General features: G+C 46.1%; 1 protein-coding gene across 7 annotated transcripts in view; it reads left to right on the top strand.

The window, feature by feature from the left end:
- AKAP13 (A-kinase anchoring protein 13) overlaps positions 1–19,819 on the top strand; it is a 288,721-nt gene that overhangs the window by 189,496 nt on the left and 79,406 nt on the right. For 6 of the 7 annotated variants that reach the window (XM_066355280.1, XM_066355281.1, XM_066355279.1 and 3 more), the window contains 2 exons: positions 8,444–8,519; positions 15,578–15,714. In XM_066355280.1, coding sequence (XP_066211377.1) covers positions 8,444–8,519; positions 15,578–15,714 — 213 coding nt within the window. Of the gene's footprint in view, positions 1–116; positions 817–8,443; positions 8,520–15,577; positions 15,715–19,819 lie in introns of those variants that run through there. The other variant, XM_066355284.1, reaches the window with a different exon arrangement.

Genomic DNA, 19,819 nt, shown 5'->3' with positions numbered 1-19,819 from the left:
AGTCCTGGGAGAGGGAGGGAGCAGAGCAGGGGGAGGGGCCTTCCCTTCCTCCTTTCCCTCTGCTGTCATTACATGTTTCCAACTTAAATCAGAACCAAGCCCAGCGGCCTGTGAGTGAGACATAGACTCGGAAGGCTGGACGTGAGACAGAACCTCCAAGCTTCTGCTTTCTTTTTCCTGTGAAGAAAAAATTGATTTTTCATGTCTTTATTTTCTTTTTTTAAAAGCAAGAACAGAATTTAATGGGAAGGTTTTTCCTGTCATCTCTTTGAAATAGAGTTTTCTTCCCTTTTCTTTTTTCTCTTTCTGACCAAGAACCCACTGGATTTTTATTGCTGGCTTCAGTTTCCCCGGAGCGCCGGCCAGTATGCGCAGCCCGCTCGCTCTGAACCTTTCTTCTGGAGTTGTCGCCTATGATGGGACCGGTGTGTGCTTCTCTTTCAGTCAAGATCTGCACAAAGTATAGCATTGGGAGGCGGTTATTGTTTCTGTTACGAATTAGAAATTCCTTATCCCAGTGCTCTGAAGTTGCCAGAAAGTTCTCGGTCGGTTCAAGGAATTGGATTCCGCCTGGTTTCTTTTGAAGTCATTTTCTGACCCTTGGAGGGTTTTGTAGAGAGAGGAGTCTGGAAGGCACGGGTCTCCCCAGCTCTCCGCGGGGCATTCGGAACTTCGGACAAGTTACCAGTGGGCACGTCGCCTCAGTTGGCCCCCTCGCCCCTGCACTTGGTCAGTATGTACGAACGGCACAAGAGGCGCTACAGCCTGTGTGACATCTCCAAGGTGGACAGGACTGTGGACGTGGTGTTGCTGAAGGTAAGGGGCCAGGCTGGAGACATTCCCGGCTCTCAGCTCTTTTTTCTCAAAGACCTTCCAACAGCTGGGTCCCTGGACACCTGCTCTGGGAGGAGGGCTGAGACCTCTGTGTGCACGTTGTGTGATGGGGATCGGATTGTTGCTCTCAGGGTTCTTAAAAGAACAGCTGAACAACAATAATGGGGCTCAGTAATCAGCATTGAGCCACTTACTGTTTAAGTGACATTTTTCCTGCTTTAAAATGCATACCCAGGCTCCAGAGAACCTCATATTCTTGAAAATCTCAGGGAGAAATTTATCTTGAGAGTTGCTCTCTCTTGCGATGTCTCTGTCCCTTCTTCCCTGTGGTCACCGCCCCCTCACTTCCCACGCCGAGCCCCTGTCTATTTGGGGACCCTTATCTGCGGTCTCTCTCTCATCACTTCTGTCTTTTAGTTTCTCTTCTGTCTGAGCCTTTTCTATTGTTTCTGCTATTTCTTCACTCACAATTCTTTAGGGGAAAAATAGGCAACATTTATTGCCTTTGGAAGGTTCTCCAGTCAGTCTGTTAAAAGCAGCAAAGTGGTCCTTTTGGCTTGGGTGACTGCTTTCCAGGTCTAGCCTGGGACTCTGGGATAGCTGACTGTTTGTTTTCCAGCCTTAGGTGTCTAAGCGGATAGGGCGGAGAGTCCGGAAGCTAATTGCTCACAGAGGGCATCCTAGAATCTAAAATTAGTAAAGACTCCTCCAGTCATGAGTCTGGGAATATTAGATGACTTAGGGAGTGTTTTTTTGGAAGTTTAGCAGTTTTCTGGAAAAAGCAGGGAAAATTGGAGGCTTACCAAGTGCTTCGGGGATGCCAGAAGAACCGCAGTGCCCGATCCAGTGAGAGTCTGGGGCTGGGGAAGTCTAGGCAGAGGGGGAACACGTTGCCCAGTTCAGGAAACACTGGAGCTATTTTATTGGTTTATCAATTCAGTTTATTACTTGAGACTCCCTAATTTTTATCATTGACCCATTGAGACCAAGAAATGGGCCCAGAAGGCTGGACACAGGAGCCAGTGAAGTACCACGTTGGACTAGGGGCTAGGCACAGGAGTTGTGCTTTGTGGTGGAGTGGTGTCATTCATTGTCCCTCTGCCATCACTGTCAGGTGGTGGACTTGCCAGGCCTAGACTGAGAGCAGTTGGTAACTTGGCATTGTGCGCTTGTTCCGATATACTCAGTTTCTCTGACGTGTGATTTCCTTTGTGAACTCACACTGATGTTTCAAAACTTGGTCCTCATCTATTTAGTAGGAGAGCCTCATTTTTAGGACCTTTATATGCTTGACTTTATGATTTTACATATCTTCGGGAAAAAGGAAAACAGGGAAGGAAGGTAGAAAATCTCAGTCTAGGTATCATAAGGAATACCATGGTTTAGAACAGGCTACAGTATAGAACTCTATGCTGTAACTGACATGAACACGAGGGAGCTAAGTCAGGCAGGCTTACTGGCCGCCTAGGTCCTGTTTTACAGATTTGACAAAAGGACTTCTGTAAACACTGTTTCACTTGAGGCTTGTCAGGCAGCAACTGTTCCCCTCCATCCCCATGTGAAGAGCTGAGCATTCTGTTGAGCCGTGGTGAGGCGAGTGAAGGACTCCAGTGACAAGGGTCCCCCCAGCCTCCCCCTCCCACACACAAGATGATAGCTAATAAAGAATATAATTAGGTTTTTAGATGAATCTGTGTTTGTATTCTTTGTTTATACCATATTGACTGCTACATAATGAAAGATTTTCAGTAGAGAAAATTTCACTTCTCAGAAAACATACGGTTTATTTTACAATTAAGTACACAGGAGGAGTCCGGAAGACAGCGCGTTTCCACTTTGAAATAAGATAGGTACGCTTGGTGTTAGTGGCCTTGCTTTGGAGACAGAGGAGAAGGTAATATCATTGAGAGCCATATAGTAAATCAGTGTTAATGCCCTGTTCGATGCCAGGCATAGTGCTAAGTCCACGGGGCATTCAGTTCTTTCAAATCCTCCAATTGCTTAAGGACAGGCAATAAAATAAAGTACGATATGTTTTAACTAGGTGGACAGAAATAAACAGCGAGCTGTATAGGAAGAGATAGGACACCTATTTTAGATGGAGATCTTTCTCCCTGCTGACATTTAAGAAAACCAATCCCTGCAGGATGAGATTGTGGCCGCTATGCCCAGGGAAGGAGTGTTAGGAAAAATGAGCAGCAGATACAAGGTCCTGAGGTGGAAAGACTGACAGAGCTCTGTGCAGGAGCATCGGTGAGTAAGTGAGTAAGTGGGGACCCGAAGAGAAGCCTGGAGGCAGAAGTAGGACCTAGAAAACCAGGTCTGGTGGCCAGGGGAGGAGTTTGCTTTGTTTGGATACATTGCTTCTCAGTTTATGTTTACACAGGATCATTCTGGCAGTGTGGGAATCACTTAGGTTGCCATTATGGTAGTCCGAGCATGGTAAAATGGTTTTGTGGTCTGAAATGGGAAGAAGTGGATGGAGACACAGGCATTTAGTTTTTACATTCCTAGTCTCATTTTACATATGGAAAAACAGTTTCACATAGGCAGTGATTTTCCAAAGGTCTCACAGCTCCTATGTAACAGCTGATAAGATGCAACCTCAGATATGATTGTTTTCAAAGTTCATGGTTTTTCTTGCTGTCCTAGACCTTTCCTTTGCATTTACTAGTTCCTTTCATTACACGAATATGTATACACATTTTTATTTATATATACAAATGCTTATGTTTTTCTGTCTTATACTTTTCATACTGGAAGAAATCTTATAAGTTAACTCCATCACTTCATTCATCCATGCATTTATTGCTTAAACGGTAGAAGTTTATTGTCCTAGAGTTCTAGAGACCAGAAATCTGAAAGCCAGGTGCCTGCAAGGTTGATTCCTCTGAGGACTGTGAGGGGGAGTCAGCCCCCTGCTTTTCTCCTGGCTGCTGTGCCCTCAGGTGTCCCCTGGCCTGAAGACGACACCTTCCCTGCATCCTCACGTCGTCTTCCTCTGTGTCTGTCCCTTTCCTTTCTCAGGGCAGGAATTCCTTCTGTAAGTCTTTAGACAGGGGTGTGATCTTATCATTTCAGTCTGTCACACAATTTGTAGCAGATTTTCTCTACAATTCTTTAAAAAACTATTCAGAAGTATTCTTCAGTTATCTTCCATTTTTGTTTTTTATTCCTTATATTTTTAAAATTGATTTTGAGAGAGGGAAGAGAGAGAGATGAGCATCAGCGTGTAGTTGCTTCACTTTAGTTGTTCATCGATTGCTTCTCATACATACCTTGACCAGGGGGCTCAAGCCGAGCCAGTGACCCCTTGCTCAACCAATGACCTTGGGCTTCAGGCCAGTGCCTTGAGATCATGTTGATGTCACACTCAAGCCAGCAATCTGAGGGGTTCGAACGATGGAACCTTAGCATCCTGAGTCGACACTATCCACTGCACCACCACTGTTCTGGCATCTTCCATTTTTGGATTTTTCATTTATCTGTGAAAGTTTGCTTTTTATAATAAGGAGTTTTAATTGTTTTCATATGTTTACTAAATATATCTAAGCACCCAGAGCAGTGTCCCTAATTTATATTAAATACGGAACAAGTATTTGTTAGTTGAATGAGTTAATCTTTTAAGATTTGTAGGTATGGCCCTGGCCGGGTTGCTCACTCTGTTGGTTGGAGCACCATTCCGATACACCAAGGCTGTGGGTTCGATCCCCACTCAGGACACATACAAGAATCAACCAGTGAATGCATAAATATGTAGAAAAACAAATCAGTGTTTCTCTCTTTCCAAAATCAATATAATTTTTTTAAGGATTTGTCAGTATGGATTCATAAGTAGCATGTTATATAAACTGTATTTAATGTACTGATAAAGTTGGTATAGGATCACAGAGGTGAACTATGACAGTAGTCACAAAATTTGGATTTTGAACCTGTCACTTTGGTATTCCACATTTACAACTCCAGTCCCTTCCATTGGCACTCTAATAATCCTCTGTGGGTTAAGACTAGCTTCAGAATTCCCCTCCTGGGTTGTGTGCCTACACTTGTTGGCTCACTCTGCACTGGGAGCTGTTCTCTTGTTGGGTCTGTAGAGTTATTCTCGACAGTCCTCCTGCATCAGGGCCTTAAGGTTTTCCTAGGGCTGCATACACTGGTCTGTCTCGTCGTATCAGCTCTCGCTTCCTCCTACCATCAACCTTCAATATCTGCCAAATCTTACCTCCTTTCAGAATATTTTTCTAAATAATAACACATAAGGTGATATTTCTTTGTCTCCCACCCCCCATCCCCTAACCAAGTACACACATATGTGTTCCTCTTCCTCACTATGTGACATTCTTTTGCTTATCCTCTCTTAATGCATATATGGACTTCTGAGTCTTTTTTTTGTGTGTGTGTGTGTGTATTTTTCTGAAGCTGGAAACGGGGAGAGACAGTCAGACAGACTCCCGCATGCGCCCTACCGGGATCCACCCGGCACGCCCACCAGGGGCTATGCTCTGCCCACCAGGGGGCGATGCTCTGCCCCTCCGGGGCGTCGCTCTGCTGCTACCAGAGCCACTCTAGCGCCTGGGGCGGAGGCCAAGGAGCCATCCCCAGCGCCCGGGCCATCTTTGCTCCAATGGAGCCTTGGCTGCGGGAGGGGAAGAGAGAGACAGAGAGGAAGGAGGGGGAGTGGAGAAGCAAATGGGCACTTCTCCTATGTGCCCTGGCCGGGAATCGAACCCGGGTCCCCCGCACGCCAGGCCGACGCTTTACCGCTGAGCCAACCAGCCAGGGCCTGGACTTCTGAGTCTTAAGGTACATGGTTAGTAATTATGAATCACAAACTCATATGGGCTATGGAAGAATTTTAGTGGTTAGCAGAATCCTTTGGTGTCTCCATGCCTGTTTCTCTGCGCACCCTTCAGTGAGCTAGTACTGACCTCCCACGTTGGTGAGGGAGGGGCGCTTTCGCCCAACACAGTTCAGTAGCTGACTCATGATGAGCATTTCTGAGACCATTCTTAACTCAAGAGGATAGCAGGGATCAGAAATTTGGTAAAATTAGTCAGAATTAGGGTGAGAATCTCAGATTAACTGCTGATAGAAACTGATTTTAGTCAGGCTATTTCTGTTTTACTAAGTTTGTAATTTTGGGTAACCTGGTTCCTGGTTTTATTGGTTGTTTATCAAGAGCACATTTTGTAGCTAGTAATTCAGAGTGTCAATGAGGGTGAAAGATAAGCAACAATGTTTTATTTGCCCTGAATGAAAGTGTTTACAGAGGGGGACCACCTTCTTTCTCTCCATTCCTGATGTTTGAGCAGGCCACGTGACCTCATTAACTAAAGCTCAGAAGGCGTAGCTTGTCTTTAACTGTGGTGTTATTGTCCAGAGAAATATATATCCTTGGAAAGTCTGTTTGCTCTGAGCCTTTGGTAGCAAAGAGATGATAAGACTGCTGAGGATTGACAACAGCTACAGCGTCTGCTCAGTCACAGGCTGATTCCCTGAAAAGACTTGGACTCAAGCATTGGCTTCCATGTCCGGATGGTGGGTTTTTGCTTCCTTTGTTCAGACTTGGAACTCTGGCTGGATCTCCTGAGACAGTTGCAGAGGAAGTAAATACGGACACTGGCTGGGAAGGCTGGGTGTAACCATGAGCTGTATTATTAGGATGTTCGGATATAAACAGTAGCAAAAACACTGCCAAAAACAAAAGGCAACTCCTTCTGCTGAAAATATGTACAACTCTATTTTCAGACTGATGGGAACACAACGTGGGTGTGGATTTTGTAATCACGAGGGGTCCCAGGGAAAGAAAAATAATGTTGGGGCAGGAGGGGCAGGGGGAATCTGGCATTTCTTCTGAAGTCACTTGTGTCATCCCGTGGGCAGATGTGCCACACCTCACCAGAACTTCAGCTGTTGAATACCTGCTGTGTCCATGATCAGCTTGTCATGGAAGTACTATGAACAAAAGACCCGCTTGGTTTTTTAGCTCAAGATTCATGAATGTGGTCAGAGCCAGAAAGTGTTTTGGTAATTTATCCCTTCAAAAGACATGGATACTTAGTGGCAAAGTTTTTGTTTTCCTCATTTTGAGCTGCTTGCTACACAAAATTTGTGAATCATCTTGAACTGTTCCCATCCTTACCCATTCAAGTGGCCAGTCCTGTACTTGACTGATAGCTCAGAGATCCCATCAGGGCAACATCTGGATAGAAGGGCTCATAATCATCATCTTTGTTTTTCTCCTAACGCTCAAGTTATTAGCAGCCCCGATGCTATTGTTTCCTCCTATTCTGTCCCCTTCTAACTTGGCAACAGGAATCTTTTGCCAAACCTAGTCTCAGAGCTAAGGAGAGTGTTGATAATACAAAGGACCATCTTATTCATTAATGTGAAAACCTCAGCCTTAAAAGGTTGCCTTTTGGGGAAGAGACTAACATGAGAACAGATGTGTCACATGTATGTTCTCAGAGCCATCCTTCTCTCCTCAGTTTATACACTTGGGCTTTTTATGCTCCTCAGAAACAGAAGGAAAAGGTCTTCTATCTGGATTTATAATGTTATGCAGTAAAGTCATTCATAATATTCCTTTGTCACCTTTTCAGTGCCTATAGGATCTGTAATAATACCTCCCTTTAATTTTGATACTGATAATTTGTAACTTTTCCTTTCTTCTTGGTCAATCTAGCTGGAATCATACTGATATATTGTATCTTCTCAAGGGAATCATTTTTTGGTTTTAATTGATTTTACTGTTTATCTGTTTTCTATTGCATTAATTTCTGTTTGTATTTTTAAATATTTGTTGTATGTTATTTTGCTCTCTTTCTAATTTAAAGTGGTACCTTATATTATTGATCTGAGACTTTTTTTCTGATATAACCATTTAGTATTATGAAATTTGCTCTAAGCACTGTTTTAACTGTATGTCAAGTTTTTATAGGTGATGTTTTAGGTTTATTCCATTAAAAATATTTCTAATATATAATACCTAATATTTCCTTAAGATTTCTTCTTTGATCATGGATTTCTTAGAAGGTATTTTTTTAACTTTTAAAATATTTGGTGGTTTACCAGTTATTTTTCTGATTTTGATTTCTAAATGTAATACTGTTTAAGTTAAAGAATGTGCTTCTAATCCTCAGATTTGAGACTTGTTTTATGCCACAGAATGTGGTCTATCTTCCACGTGCACTCGAAAAGACTGTGTGCTCTGTTACTGTTGGGTAAAGTGCTCTGTATGTGTTCATTGGATCAGATTGGTTGATAATGTTTTTCGTGTTTTCTATATCCTTACTGATTTTGTGTCGACTTGTTTTAGCAGTTACTGAGAGAGCACTATTAAAATATCTAATGGGAATTTCAATAATTATATTAAATTTAATAAAAATTACTTTTATAAACCTAACTTTTACCAAAAGCCTCTTTAGAACACTATCATTTGCCTTGTCTTGTGAAAAGGTATTTTTCTTAAAATAAGTTTATCCGCTCTGTGGTAAAGTTGTAAAGCAGTAAACAGGAGTGATGGTGAAGTAGAGATGCTTGCACAGCGGTAACATCATGCCACGGTACTTCACGGTCTGAAGCTCAGCCTGTTCTTCTCTTCCCTCAGATAAACCGAGAAAGCTGGTGTACCATAGAGCCCTGTCCTGATGCAGCGTCTCTCTTGGCTCCCACGAAGAGCCCTGGTAAGCATGGAGCTTCCCACTTTTCCTTATTCTATTTTTAATTCAGTGAGAGAAGGGGAGGCAGAGAGACAGACCCCTCTGCATGCACCCCGACCAGGATCCACCCAGCAAGCCCACCAGGGGGCAATACTCAGCCCCTCTGGGGCGTTGCTCTGCTGCAATCAGAACCATTCTACCATCTGAGGCGGAGGCCATGGAGCCATCCTCAGCGCCTGGGCCAACTTTGCTCCAATGGAGCCTTGACTGCGGGAGGGGAAGAGAGAGAAATAGAGAGGAAGGAGAGGGAGAAGGGTGGAGAAGCAGATGGGCGCTTCCCCTGTGTGCCCTGGCTGGGACTCGAACCCAGGACTTCCACACACCGGGCCAATGCTCTACCGCTGAGCCAACTGGCCAGGGCCTGCCTTTTTTTTTTTTTTAGCTCGAAGCAATGGAGTCATGGCTGTGGGAGGGAGAGAGAGAGAGAGAGAGAAAGAGAAAGAGAAAGAGAGAAATAAAGGGAGAAGGGAGAGGGGTAGAGGAGGGTTAGGGGTGGAGAAGCAGATGGTTGCTTCTCCTATGTGCCCTGACCAGGAATTGAACCCAGGACAGCCACACACTGTGCTGATAGTCTACTACTGAGCCAACAGGCTGGGGCCAGGGAGCTTTTCACTTCCAATTTGCTTGAATACCTGCACCCAGAATGTGCATATTCTGGTCCCACAGTCCCATCCCACATTAATAACAGGTCATTGAATTTGAAGATCTGTCCTTCCTTAGCACTTTATGCAATAGATCAGAGAAATGGGTATATGTGTATTTTTTTTTTTTTTTCATTTTTCTGAAGCTGGAAACAGGGAGAGACAGTCAGACAGACTCCCGCATGCGCCCGACCGGGATCCACCCGGCACGCCCACCATGGGGCGACGCTCTGCCCACCAGGGGGCAATGCTCTGCCCATCCTGGGCATCGCCATGTTGCGACCAGAGCCACTCTAGCGCCTGGGGCAGAGGCCACAGAGCCGTCCCCAGCGCCCAGGCCATCTTTGCTCCAATGGAGCCTTGGCTGCGGGAGGGGAAGAGAGAGACAGAGAGGAAGGCGCGGCGGAGGGGTGGAGAAGCAAATGGGCGCTTCTCCTATGTGCCCTGGCCGGGAATCGAACCCGGGTCCTCCGCACGCTAGGCCGACGCTCTACCGCTGAGCCAACCGGCCAGGGTCTATATGTGTATTTTGTCTCAACAATTGATGACGAGCACATGTAATTACCTAAATTAGTAGGAAGTCCTCATGTGGGTCTTTATGATTTATGAATTCATCTGTGAAGGCATCTTTGCATGTACATATGACAAAGTTTTCATCTGGTAAAACTGTACATACATGTTGTTAAGGACTAAACCTGTGCCTCTCAGTTCCGGCTGCCCTGAGAGTCTCTCAGCCTGGGGTATGGGGGTGAAGGCCTGAGAGGCACAAACTTACAGTTATGAATGTCATGGGGATGTGATGCACAACGTGGGACTGCAATCGGTAGACTCACAGTGCCTTTGTATGGTGATAGACGGTTACTAGACTGACTGTGGTGATCACTCTGTAAAGTATGTAAATATCAAATCACTACGTAATATACCTGAAACCAATAGAATATTTTATGTCAACTGTCATTAAGAAGACTTTTACATTCCAAAATGAAAATGAAGAAAGCGTATCTTTGGCACATTGGGGTACACTGCTGCCTGGGCCTATCCCCACAGAGTCTGAGTTAATTGGGCTGGGGGGGGGGTGGCCTGTGCAGCGAACTCTTTCAAAGCTCCTTTGGTTACTCTCCTGTGCAGCGAACTCTTTCAAAGCTCCTTTGGTTACTCTCCTGTGCAGCCCGCCACAAGAACCACAGACTCGGCCTGACCTGCGGAGGCGCAGGGGATAAAGCGTCGACTCGGACCGTGAGGTCGCTGGTTGGAGGCCCTGAGCCTGTCTGATTGAGGCACATATGAAGGAGTTGATGCCTCCTGCTCCGCCCAGTCCCTCTAAATTAAATATAGGAGAGAGAGAGAGAGAGAGAGAGAGAGAGAGAACGAACCATAAACTTGGGAAGTATTGTTAGGAATTGAGTCTTCCCTTAAGGACCCCTGAGGTCTTGGTGACGACAGATGACGTGAAGTGCTCTTAGACCTTGCTCAGCAATGCACGGCATGTGCTGGTTAGTCAGGAGTGCCCACTGGTGACCCAGGTTAGCCACCGTGACAAAGGCGTGCTCCCTCAGCCTCCGTGCTCTGTTGTCTCTGATCTCCGAAGCGTCACCAGTGTTTCTCTCTGGGGCGTGTTATCTGGATGCACAGGGAGTGTCTAAGTCTCATTGTCCCTCCCTGCAGCTGCCACGTGAGCACTGGCTGTTCACATTCTGGGCTCTTAAGTCCCCTTTACTCAAAACATCGTCAGTTTGCCTTCCCAAATTGTAATGGCCAACTTTAAAAATTACTGAGTGCTCACTTACTGGTCTTTCTGGAAACCATATAGCCGTGGATGTGCTGCAGTAGTATCAGATTTAGAGAGGAACTGCAAAGCCTCTCTCCAGAGGGGTTTCCTACTGATTCTCAGCTCTCTTGAGTTTACTCCCCAGGAAGTGTTGGAGACAAATGTGAAGTGTTTTTCTCTACTTTTGTCACACATGGAGAAAGTGGCTAAGGGATATTAAATGCTGTATGTAGTTGTGTTTTGGATCTCTGCATATTATAAGATTCACCTTGTTCACAAATTTAGCTGAAACTTCCCCCATCCAGCTCCGTAGACTCTTTTATTTAAAAATGTTTACTTACTTTATTCTTTAAGCTGGCTAGGGCTTTTTTACTTCCCACCCCCCCTCTTTTTCCAAGTGAGAGGAGGGAAGACAGACTCTTCCATGAGCCCCGACCAGGATCTACCTGGCAACCCCCGTCTGGGGCCACTTCCCTGCCCATCTGGGGCCATGCTTGTAACTGAACTATTTTTAGTGCCTGAGAAGGAGACTCCATGGAGCCATCTTCAAAGATCAAGGCCAATGTGCTCGAACCAATGGAGCCATGGCTTTAGGAGGAGAAGGGGAGCGGAGAGAGAGGGGAGGGGGAGGGGGAGGGGGTGGAGAAGCTGATGGTTACTTCTGTATATCCTAAGTGGGAATCCAACCCAGGACACCCACACACCAGACCGATGCTCTACCACTGAGCCAACTGGCCAGGGCCAACTGGGGCTTTTTCTAAAAGTATAATTACTCCCAACTACCCAAGCTGACAAACTGCTGTGTGAAGATTGAATGAGGTTGCCTCACAATTTGAATATTCACGGAACATTTCTCCAAGTGCTTTAGTTTAATTAACTCATTTAGAGAAATGAATTTTGAACCCCTGAGCATTTCCTCAGGGCATAATCTTGAGTTTTGTTGACCCCTCCATAATCCAACCCTGAACATAACCCCTTTGGTGTTTTTAGAGTGATTCTTTTTAAACCTCAGTTTAACAAAATCTGAAAATCTGGATTGTGCTTCTGAGCTTCAGACATGAAATTTTTTTATTCCAGACATAGTTGGTTTTTTGTTGTTTTGTGTGTGTGTGAATACAGGCAGGTTTGATTGTTTGTTTGTTTGTTTGTTTTTTAAACTCCACGAACACAACTCAGGACAGCAGTAGTGTTGGACCAAATGAGAGAATATTTTTTAAAATTACTTTTTATTATTTTTAAATTCTGGATAAATAAATACAAGATGGCATTATGATTAGCATTGGTCAGCAAAGCCCAATGAAGTGCGCTGGTATGTTCCTACCCTTCCCCAATTATAATTTGTTTGCATACATATAATTTTATACCCAAATGACTAGATAGCATCTTTAAAAGTACATGTTTTGCTGGTTGTTAAAAAGCTGATGACTCAGGACAGAAATGTTACTGACATTTCTATATGGGTCATAAAACGGGTCTGGTTCACCTCAAGGTAATGGTCTTACTGGGTGCTCATTGAATCACACACGTGCGTTAATAATGCCTTCCCTTCTTTAGGCATATTTACCACTCGCCTGCTGTGTCCTGGTGGGCAGAGGTCTGGCTGCTGCCTGTATAAATTATTTCTAACTGTCACTACAACTATTTTAGGGCTGTACTCATCATCCCATTTTATAGATATGGAAATGGAGACTTAAGGGGTTAATTACTTTTGCCTGGGATCTTTCTGCTAATGAGTATCAGACCTAGATTTAAGCCACATCAGTCCAACTCTAGAGCCAATGCCTGTTCGTTAGACACTGCTCCGTTTTATTCATGAGGAAGGGGCACATAGGAAGAAAGGAAAGATTTTGTTCCTTTTGAAAACTTACCAGCACACGTGAGCTGGGGTGTAGGTTGGCTTTGCCCTTGGCCCGCCCCCACCTGTGGGGTGCGTGATGGCTGGCAGCCCTTGCCTGGCCCCTCTTCCCAGTTGCCATGCTCTTCCCCGCCTCCCTGTCTCAGTGCTCAGCATGTCTCACACAGCAGACTCTTACCCACAAGTGCTTAGCGGTCCCTGCAGTGCTGGCTTTCTTCTCTGGGTGAGGCGTTCCTACCAGGGCTGCCTCTGGACGTTGCCTGTGAATTTTCCATCAGAGCGTTGCTAGCCGGTGTGTTTCCCGTCTGGAATTCCGACTGGTCTGTGGGGCTGCCAGCTGGGCCGCTAGCCGCTGCAGAGTTGCTGTGACAGCCCTTTCTTTTCTGGGCCAGCCCATTTTCCCCTCCGCCGCTGAATGGAGTTTCTAGCTTTTCCAAGTGTGGGAAGGGGGAAGGAGGAGAAAGGGTCCCCCCCCCACTTCACCTAAGGACCTGCATACCCTCTGCCTTATGGGGGTTGGCAGGGGGAGGGACACTCCAAATACCCATGCTTTCTAGGGTTTTTTTTTAAATTTATTTATTGATTTTTAGAGGGAGGGGAAAGAGAGAGAGAGAGAGAGAGAGAGAGAGAGAGAGAGAGAGGAGGAGCAGGAAGCATCAACTCCCATATGTGCCCCGACCCGGCAAGCCCAAGGTTTCGAACCGGCAACCTCAGAGTGTTCCAGGTCGACGCCCTATCCCACTGCGCCACCACAGGTCAGGCTGCTTTCTAGTTTTTTAAAGGCAGGGCTGTTCCCATGGAAGTAGCATACTTAGACACCATTTGGACACCAAATTTAAAAAGAACTAAGGTCATTTTTTTTCTTTATCTGAAACATTTTCAGATTAATCTGCGGAACCAGCCTCACTTCCTGCGGCATCCTGTGTACTCGGGTGTTGAAATTGTCTCACTATATTCATTTCCACCCCCAGATTGTGACCCACCTCTTCCTCCCACTAAACACACACTAGACTCCTTTCTTTTTGGGGGGACATTCTCTGGATACATAGTCAAATGCCTAACTAATAGAAAAGGTGATTCTGAGATTCCTGGCTGATTCAGGGAAAATAATTTATTAATGATCAAGTGTTACTTAATTTAGGTAAGAACATCTTCCTCTTCTCATTATCTCTCACACACACATAGACTCAGGATCGACTGAGACACCGGGTGGGGGTAATCTAGTCCAATCTTCACTGCCTCTCCTTGTCAGAAACCTCTTAACATAGCCTTTCAGCCTTTGCTCCAGCCCTTCTGGGGAAGGACGCTCTCTTTGTGGCCTCAGCGGATTGCCAGGCACCACTTGGAGGGAGGCCCTGGCAGGCGCCTCAGGGCGCTGTTCTGCCTCCGGAGCAGCATGGGGCAGGTCTGCAGCTCTCCTGGGACAGGGTTTCTTCTGGCTCCTCTACAGGCCAAATATATTTCGTGTTTCCCCTGCTGTGACCTCATTACCATGCGTGCACTTTTGTTTTAATTTAAATGCTATCTAGCCCAGTTCTGTGGGTGCAGTTAAGCGGTCACAGGTGGCAGGACTTTCCCCATTTTGGAATTGGGTACGCTATCCAAATAATAAATAGAGCCTCAAACTATTAGCATTTTTTGTTTCGTGTCACCTTGCATTGTCTTCGAGGTACCCAGGTGATCTCCCCACGTCTCATCACATAGTATCACCTATGGATTTGATAAATGGGCACATGTCTGTCCAAATCACAGAGAAATGCTAACTAGGTGGAGATGTTTCACTCTTCCCTTCAGAACTTTTTTTTTTTTTTTTTTTTTACAGAGGCAGAGATAGACAGGGACAGACAGACAGGAATGGAGAGAGATGAGAAGCATCAATCATCAGTTTCTCGTTGCGCATTGTGACTTCTTAGTTGTTCATTGATTGCTTTCTCACATGTGCCTTGACCGTGGGCCTTCAGCAGACTGAGTAACCCCCTGCTGGAGCCAGCGACCTTGGGTTCAAGCCAGATGAGCCCGCGCTCAAGCTGGCGACCTCGGGGTCTCGAACCTGGGTCCTTCCGCATCCTAGTCCGACACTCTATCCACTGCACCACCACCTGGTCAGGCCCTTCAGAACTTCTTGAAGGAGGTTGCTGTCTACCTACTGTTGTCTCTCTTTGGGTTTTTGGTTTCTCCACATACAAATATTTTTAACTCTGTTGCTGCCAGGTCACATGTCCCTTTTGTTTACAAAGTTCATAGGAGAGAATGGCTTAAATACTTGCTAGTTTTAGTGTACTAAGTCTTTAGAGTTCCTTGATGTCCCAGTGTAATATTTTTATCAGGGCCACTCTGTCTGGCACCTCACAGTCACTGTCCTAGTTTTTGAGCTGAAAACAAATCCTAGATGATAATTTCTCTCCAACGCATTATTCCTCCATGGTCAGATCTGTGTAGGTACAAGAAGTTAAGTAAAGATTTTTTTGTTCTTACTCATTGGAACCCGTAGTATAATACATTGATCTACTCATTAGATATGCTGCTTCTCTTTTATCTCAGCCTTTTGATAAAGTAACAAGTTTCCAGAAACGACTCAAAACAAATTGGCCACAAACCCTATCGCATAGTTTCCTAATGCAGGAATTCAGATTTGATAGTCAGAGGAAGAAACTCTCTAACGACCCTGCAATATAAGCGGTGGGTGGGGGTGGGGGTGGGGTCAGTCGATTTGAAAGACTGATTTTAAAGTATTATTTGAATCATTTTTCTTTTTCAGAATGTGATAACTTTCTGGATGGTGGTCTGGGCAGGAAGTGTGCCCCCAAGCAAGGCGCACTTAAACGAGAATCTGGGAGCGAGTCGGACCTCTTTCACTCCCCCAGTGAAGAAGCGGACAGCATCCTCTTCCCCAAGGTACTGCGTGTGACCCGTGAGGAGCCGTGACCCTGCTAGCCTTTCAGAGCTCCTCTGTGCGCCTGCCTGGTCTTAGGGAAGTGTGACTCTTCCCTCGCAGAGAAGGAAGTGCCGGGTTAACGGGCTCATAAAGAGGTCAGTTCATTTTCTGCGGAATTGTGGCTGCTTGCTTGTAAGTTGTGATGCTCACATCGAAGACTGAGGAGATGGAAATGAATTCAATCAAATGACAGTGAGTACCTTCGAGTGGGCAGGAGGACCGCAGCTCAGACTGTGATGTCATGTGTATGAACAGCCACAGAGTCATTTCTGATGAATGTTTTTAGGCCTGAAGCTCCCTGTCGAGCTTAGTGATGTCAAGCTGCTTAATTGGAACTTTCTAGATCTCTACTAGGGCGCCCAAGCTTTCTCTTTGGTGAAGAGCCAGGCCCATCTACATGAATCACCTGTGTGTTTCATGTAATTTGGGGCCCTCTGAGAGGGTGGAGGTGGGGGTGGGGGTGGGGGCGCTTGCTTTCTTTTGCTCACGTTTGCACCTAGTACAGTGAGTTCTGCTTTGTGTCCTAAGAAAACCAGAGGGCTTTCCCACGGCGAGTCAGCAGGCAGCACTCAGCCATGTGCCGCAGCGCTTGTCTCAGGGGACGGGGAACGGCAGCTGTGATGGTTCCAGGGAGGTGACGGGAGTGCTGGGGTCAGTGGGCGGCAGCGTGCTCCAGGACCTCCTGTGATGTGGTGTCGTGGTCAGGAGGGAAGAGCAGAGGCTTACCCCCGAGCGTAGTTAAACCTCTGGGAGTGGACCTTCAGACACTCCCGCTTCTGTTCGGGCAGCTCCCAGTTCCACTCGGCCTCCTTCACCCTCTCCCGCCTTGCTCCTGTCCTCGGGCTCATTGTCTTCTGGAGGGTCCTGGGGAAGACTGCTGGGGCCTCAGGATTCCTGTCCTTGTTGCTCAGAGGGGACTTGTGGAGTCAAGGGATTCTGTGGAGTGAAAAATTCTTCTCTGAGGTTATTTAGGAAAAGGGATACCAAGAGGATTAAAAAGATGATAATAATAGAATTTGGGCACTGGCTGGAGGCTCAGGAGGTATAACATTGTCCCCGCACACTGAGGTCACAGGTTCGATCCCATGTCAGGAACATAGGAGAAGCAACCATGAGTGCACAGCTAAATGGAACAACTAAGTGGAACAGTGGATTGATGCTTCTCTCTCCTTCCCTCTCCCCTTCCTCCGTCTCTCTCCCTCTCCCTGTACCCCTGTCTCCCTTCCTCCCCCTCCCCTCTTCCCCCTTCTCTCCTTCTTTATTCTTTTCTTTCAAATCAATGGAAAAAAGAAAAAAAAAAGATAAAGAAAACAGAATTTGGGTAATCTCCACTGTGATTTTGAGATTTTCATTATAAGGACTTTAAAGTCTCTCTCCCCGTACTGCCCCCCCCCCCCCCCCCCCGCCCCCGGAGAGCCACTGTGTAGGTGCTTTGTCTGGGAGGAAATCTCTTGTGTGTGACATAAGCAGATTAGATAATATCTCTGTTCCAGCTTTAAGTTTGAGTAATCAGTAATCACCAAAAAGTGTCATGGATATGTGCATAATGTTTTTTGAGGGGGGGGGGTTGTGACAGAGAGAGGGACAGAGACATGGACAGACGGGTAGGAAGGGAGAGAGATGAGAAGCATCAATTCTTCATTGCGACTCCTTAGTCTCCTTAGTTGTTCACTGATTGCTCTCTCATATGTGCCTTGAGTGGGGGGGCTACAGCAGAGCAAGTGACCCCTTGCTCAAACCGGCGACCATGGGATCATGTCTATGATCCCACACTCAAGCCAGTGTGACCTCGGGGCTTCGAACCTGGGTCGTCTGTGTCCCAGTGTGACACTCTAACTGTGTCACTGCCTGGTCAGGCTGTATACATAATGTTTTGTTAAATATTTCTGTATGTTTGAAAATTTTCACAGTAAAAACATTTTAAAAATTGATGTCTTGATTAAACAATACTTGCTTGCTGCCTCCTAGTGCAAAACATCTTGTCCTTGGATGTCACCATGTCTGCAGAGTGACAGTTATCTCTGCTCACTGCATTGAAGGGTTTTTCTAGCTATGCAGAATTAGAATTTCCTATATTTTACAACTTTTTTAAACTGCCAGAAACATTTACAGGATTGTTGATACCAGTGGCCAGTGTTAAATTTAGCTTTTTTTTTTTCCAGGATGACTAGGTATCACAATTTTTTACTCCCCAAATTAAGTCTTACCTACATTTCACACCGGAGTGCCTCTGGGAAACTGGAAGGGGGGGTACACTTTCACCTCGACATGCGCTGACCAGATTGTCTTATGGCCCCTCTGACATCTGGAGGCTTTCTTCCTCTTGGTAGTTTCACTCTCCCAAAGTCTGACCACGAGAAGTTTTGCAAATAGAAGTTTGCTCTAGCGTTATCAAAATCAAGGGTGTATTTAAGAAAGGAAAGGGTGAGAGAGGGACTAATAATTGCAAAGTATTTTTATGCACGAGGCGTTGAACTGAATTTTTACATTTGTGATCTCATTTCATGATTGATCCCGCCAACCCTGTCAGGTGGGTGGTGGTGTCTACATTATACTCCTGAGGAAATGGAGGCTCTGGTGGGTTTGCCCAGAATTACTCAGCTGGGAACAGAATTGAGATTTGTCCCTAGGTCTGACCCGGAAATCTGTCATTTTCTGTTCTTTGCTTTCAATCTTCCAGTGCCTGCTTTAATAGCCAGGGATTTATGTCGAAGCACAGAAGTGGCTCATGGGCCATCAGCTCCTTTATTTTTTTAAATATTTTTATTTCATTTTAGAGAGGGGGGAGAGAGAGAGAGGGAGGGAGGGAGAAGGGGGAGGAGCAGGAAGCATCAGCTCCCATATGTGCCCTGACCAGGCAAGCCCGGGGTTCAGAACGGGCGACCTCAGCTGCAGAGCCCCAGGTCAGGCCCAGCTCCTTCTTTTTATATTTTTTATTTTTTATTTTTGACAGAGACAGAGAGACCAGAAGGGAGAGAGATTAGAAACATCAATTCTTTGTTGCAGCACCTTAGTTGTTCATTGATTGCTTTCTCATATGTGCCCTGACCGGGGGTACAGCAGACTAAGTGACCCCTTGCTTAAGCCAGCGACCCCAGGCTAAAGCTGACAAGACTTGCTCAAACCAGATGAGCCTGTGCTCAAGCCAGCAATCTTGGGGTCTCGAACCTCGCTCTTCCGTGTCCCAGTCCGATGATCTGTCCACTGCGCTGCTGTCTGGTCAGGCTCAGCTCCTTCCTTAAAAGCCTTTCTGTGTGGGGGGGTCACCCACACGTGTGCTGCAAAACATCAGACTGTCCCCAGGTTTCTTCCCAGGCTCTGGCCCTCTTCCTCCTTCCCTGAAATATAGTCGGTAGGGAAGCCATTGCAGCATTTTAAATGTGAACCACGGGTGGTGCAGTAGGTCACTTCCTGCAGCCATCAGTGTGACTGTGGCTTCTCAGGGGTCCCTTTAACAGCCGGCAATGTTTGCCAGGAACTTTTTTTTTTTTTTTTTTTTTGTATTTCTCCGAAGTTGGAAACTGGGAGAGACAGTCAGACAGATTCCCGCATGCGCCCACCAGGGGCGAGGCTCTGCCCACCAGGGGACAATGCTCTGCCCCTCCAGGGCGTTGCTCTGCAGCGACCAGAGCCACTCTAGTGCCTGGGGCAAAGGCCAAGGAGCCATCCCCAGCGCCCGGGCCATCCCCGCTCCAATGGAGCCTTGGCTTCGGGAGGGGAAGAGAGAGACAGAGAGGAAAGAGGGGGAGGGGGTGGAGAAGCAAATGGGCGCTTCTCCTGTGTGCCCTGGCCGGGAATCGAACCCAGGTCCCCCGCACGCCAGGCCGACGCTCTACCGCTGAGCCAACCGGCCAGGGCCTGTCAGGAACTTTTTGCCTTAACCTTATATTTTTATTCAGTCTGCCTCCTGATAAATATTGTGATATTTTGGTGTTAGAAGTTTCATGTTCAGTCTTAGAGATATTTGTGGTTCCCAAGATCTCGGCAACATACACTTTATGTTTTTGTTTTCAAAATAAGAGATCCAGAGATTCTCTTGGCCCTAAGAAAGTATGATCATAAAAT

This window comes from Saccopteryx leptura, chromosome 13 (assembly GCF_036850995.1).
Source record: "Saccopteryx leptura isolate mSacLep1 chromosome 13, mSacLep1_pri_phased_curated, whole genome shotgun sequence".
Classification (NCBI taxonomy): domain Eukaryota; kingdom Metazoa; phylum Chordata; class Mammalia; order Chiroptera; family Emballonuridae; genus Saccopteryx; species Saccopteryx leptura.
Note: the sequence above shows the minus strand (reverse complement) of the source record. Positions and strands in the feature narration are given on the sequence as shown.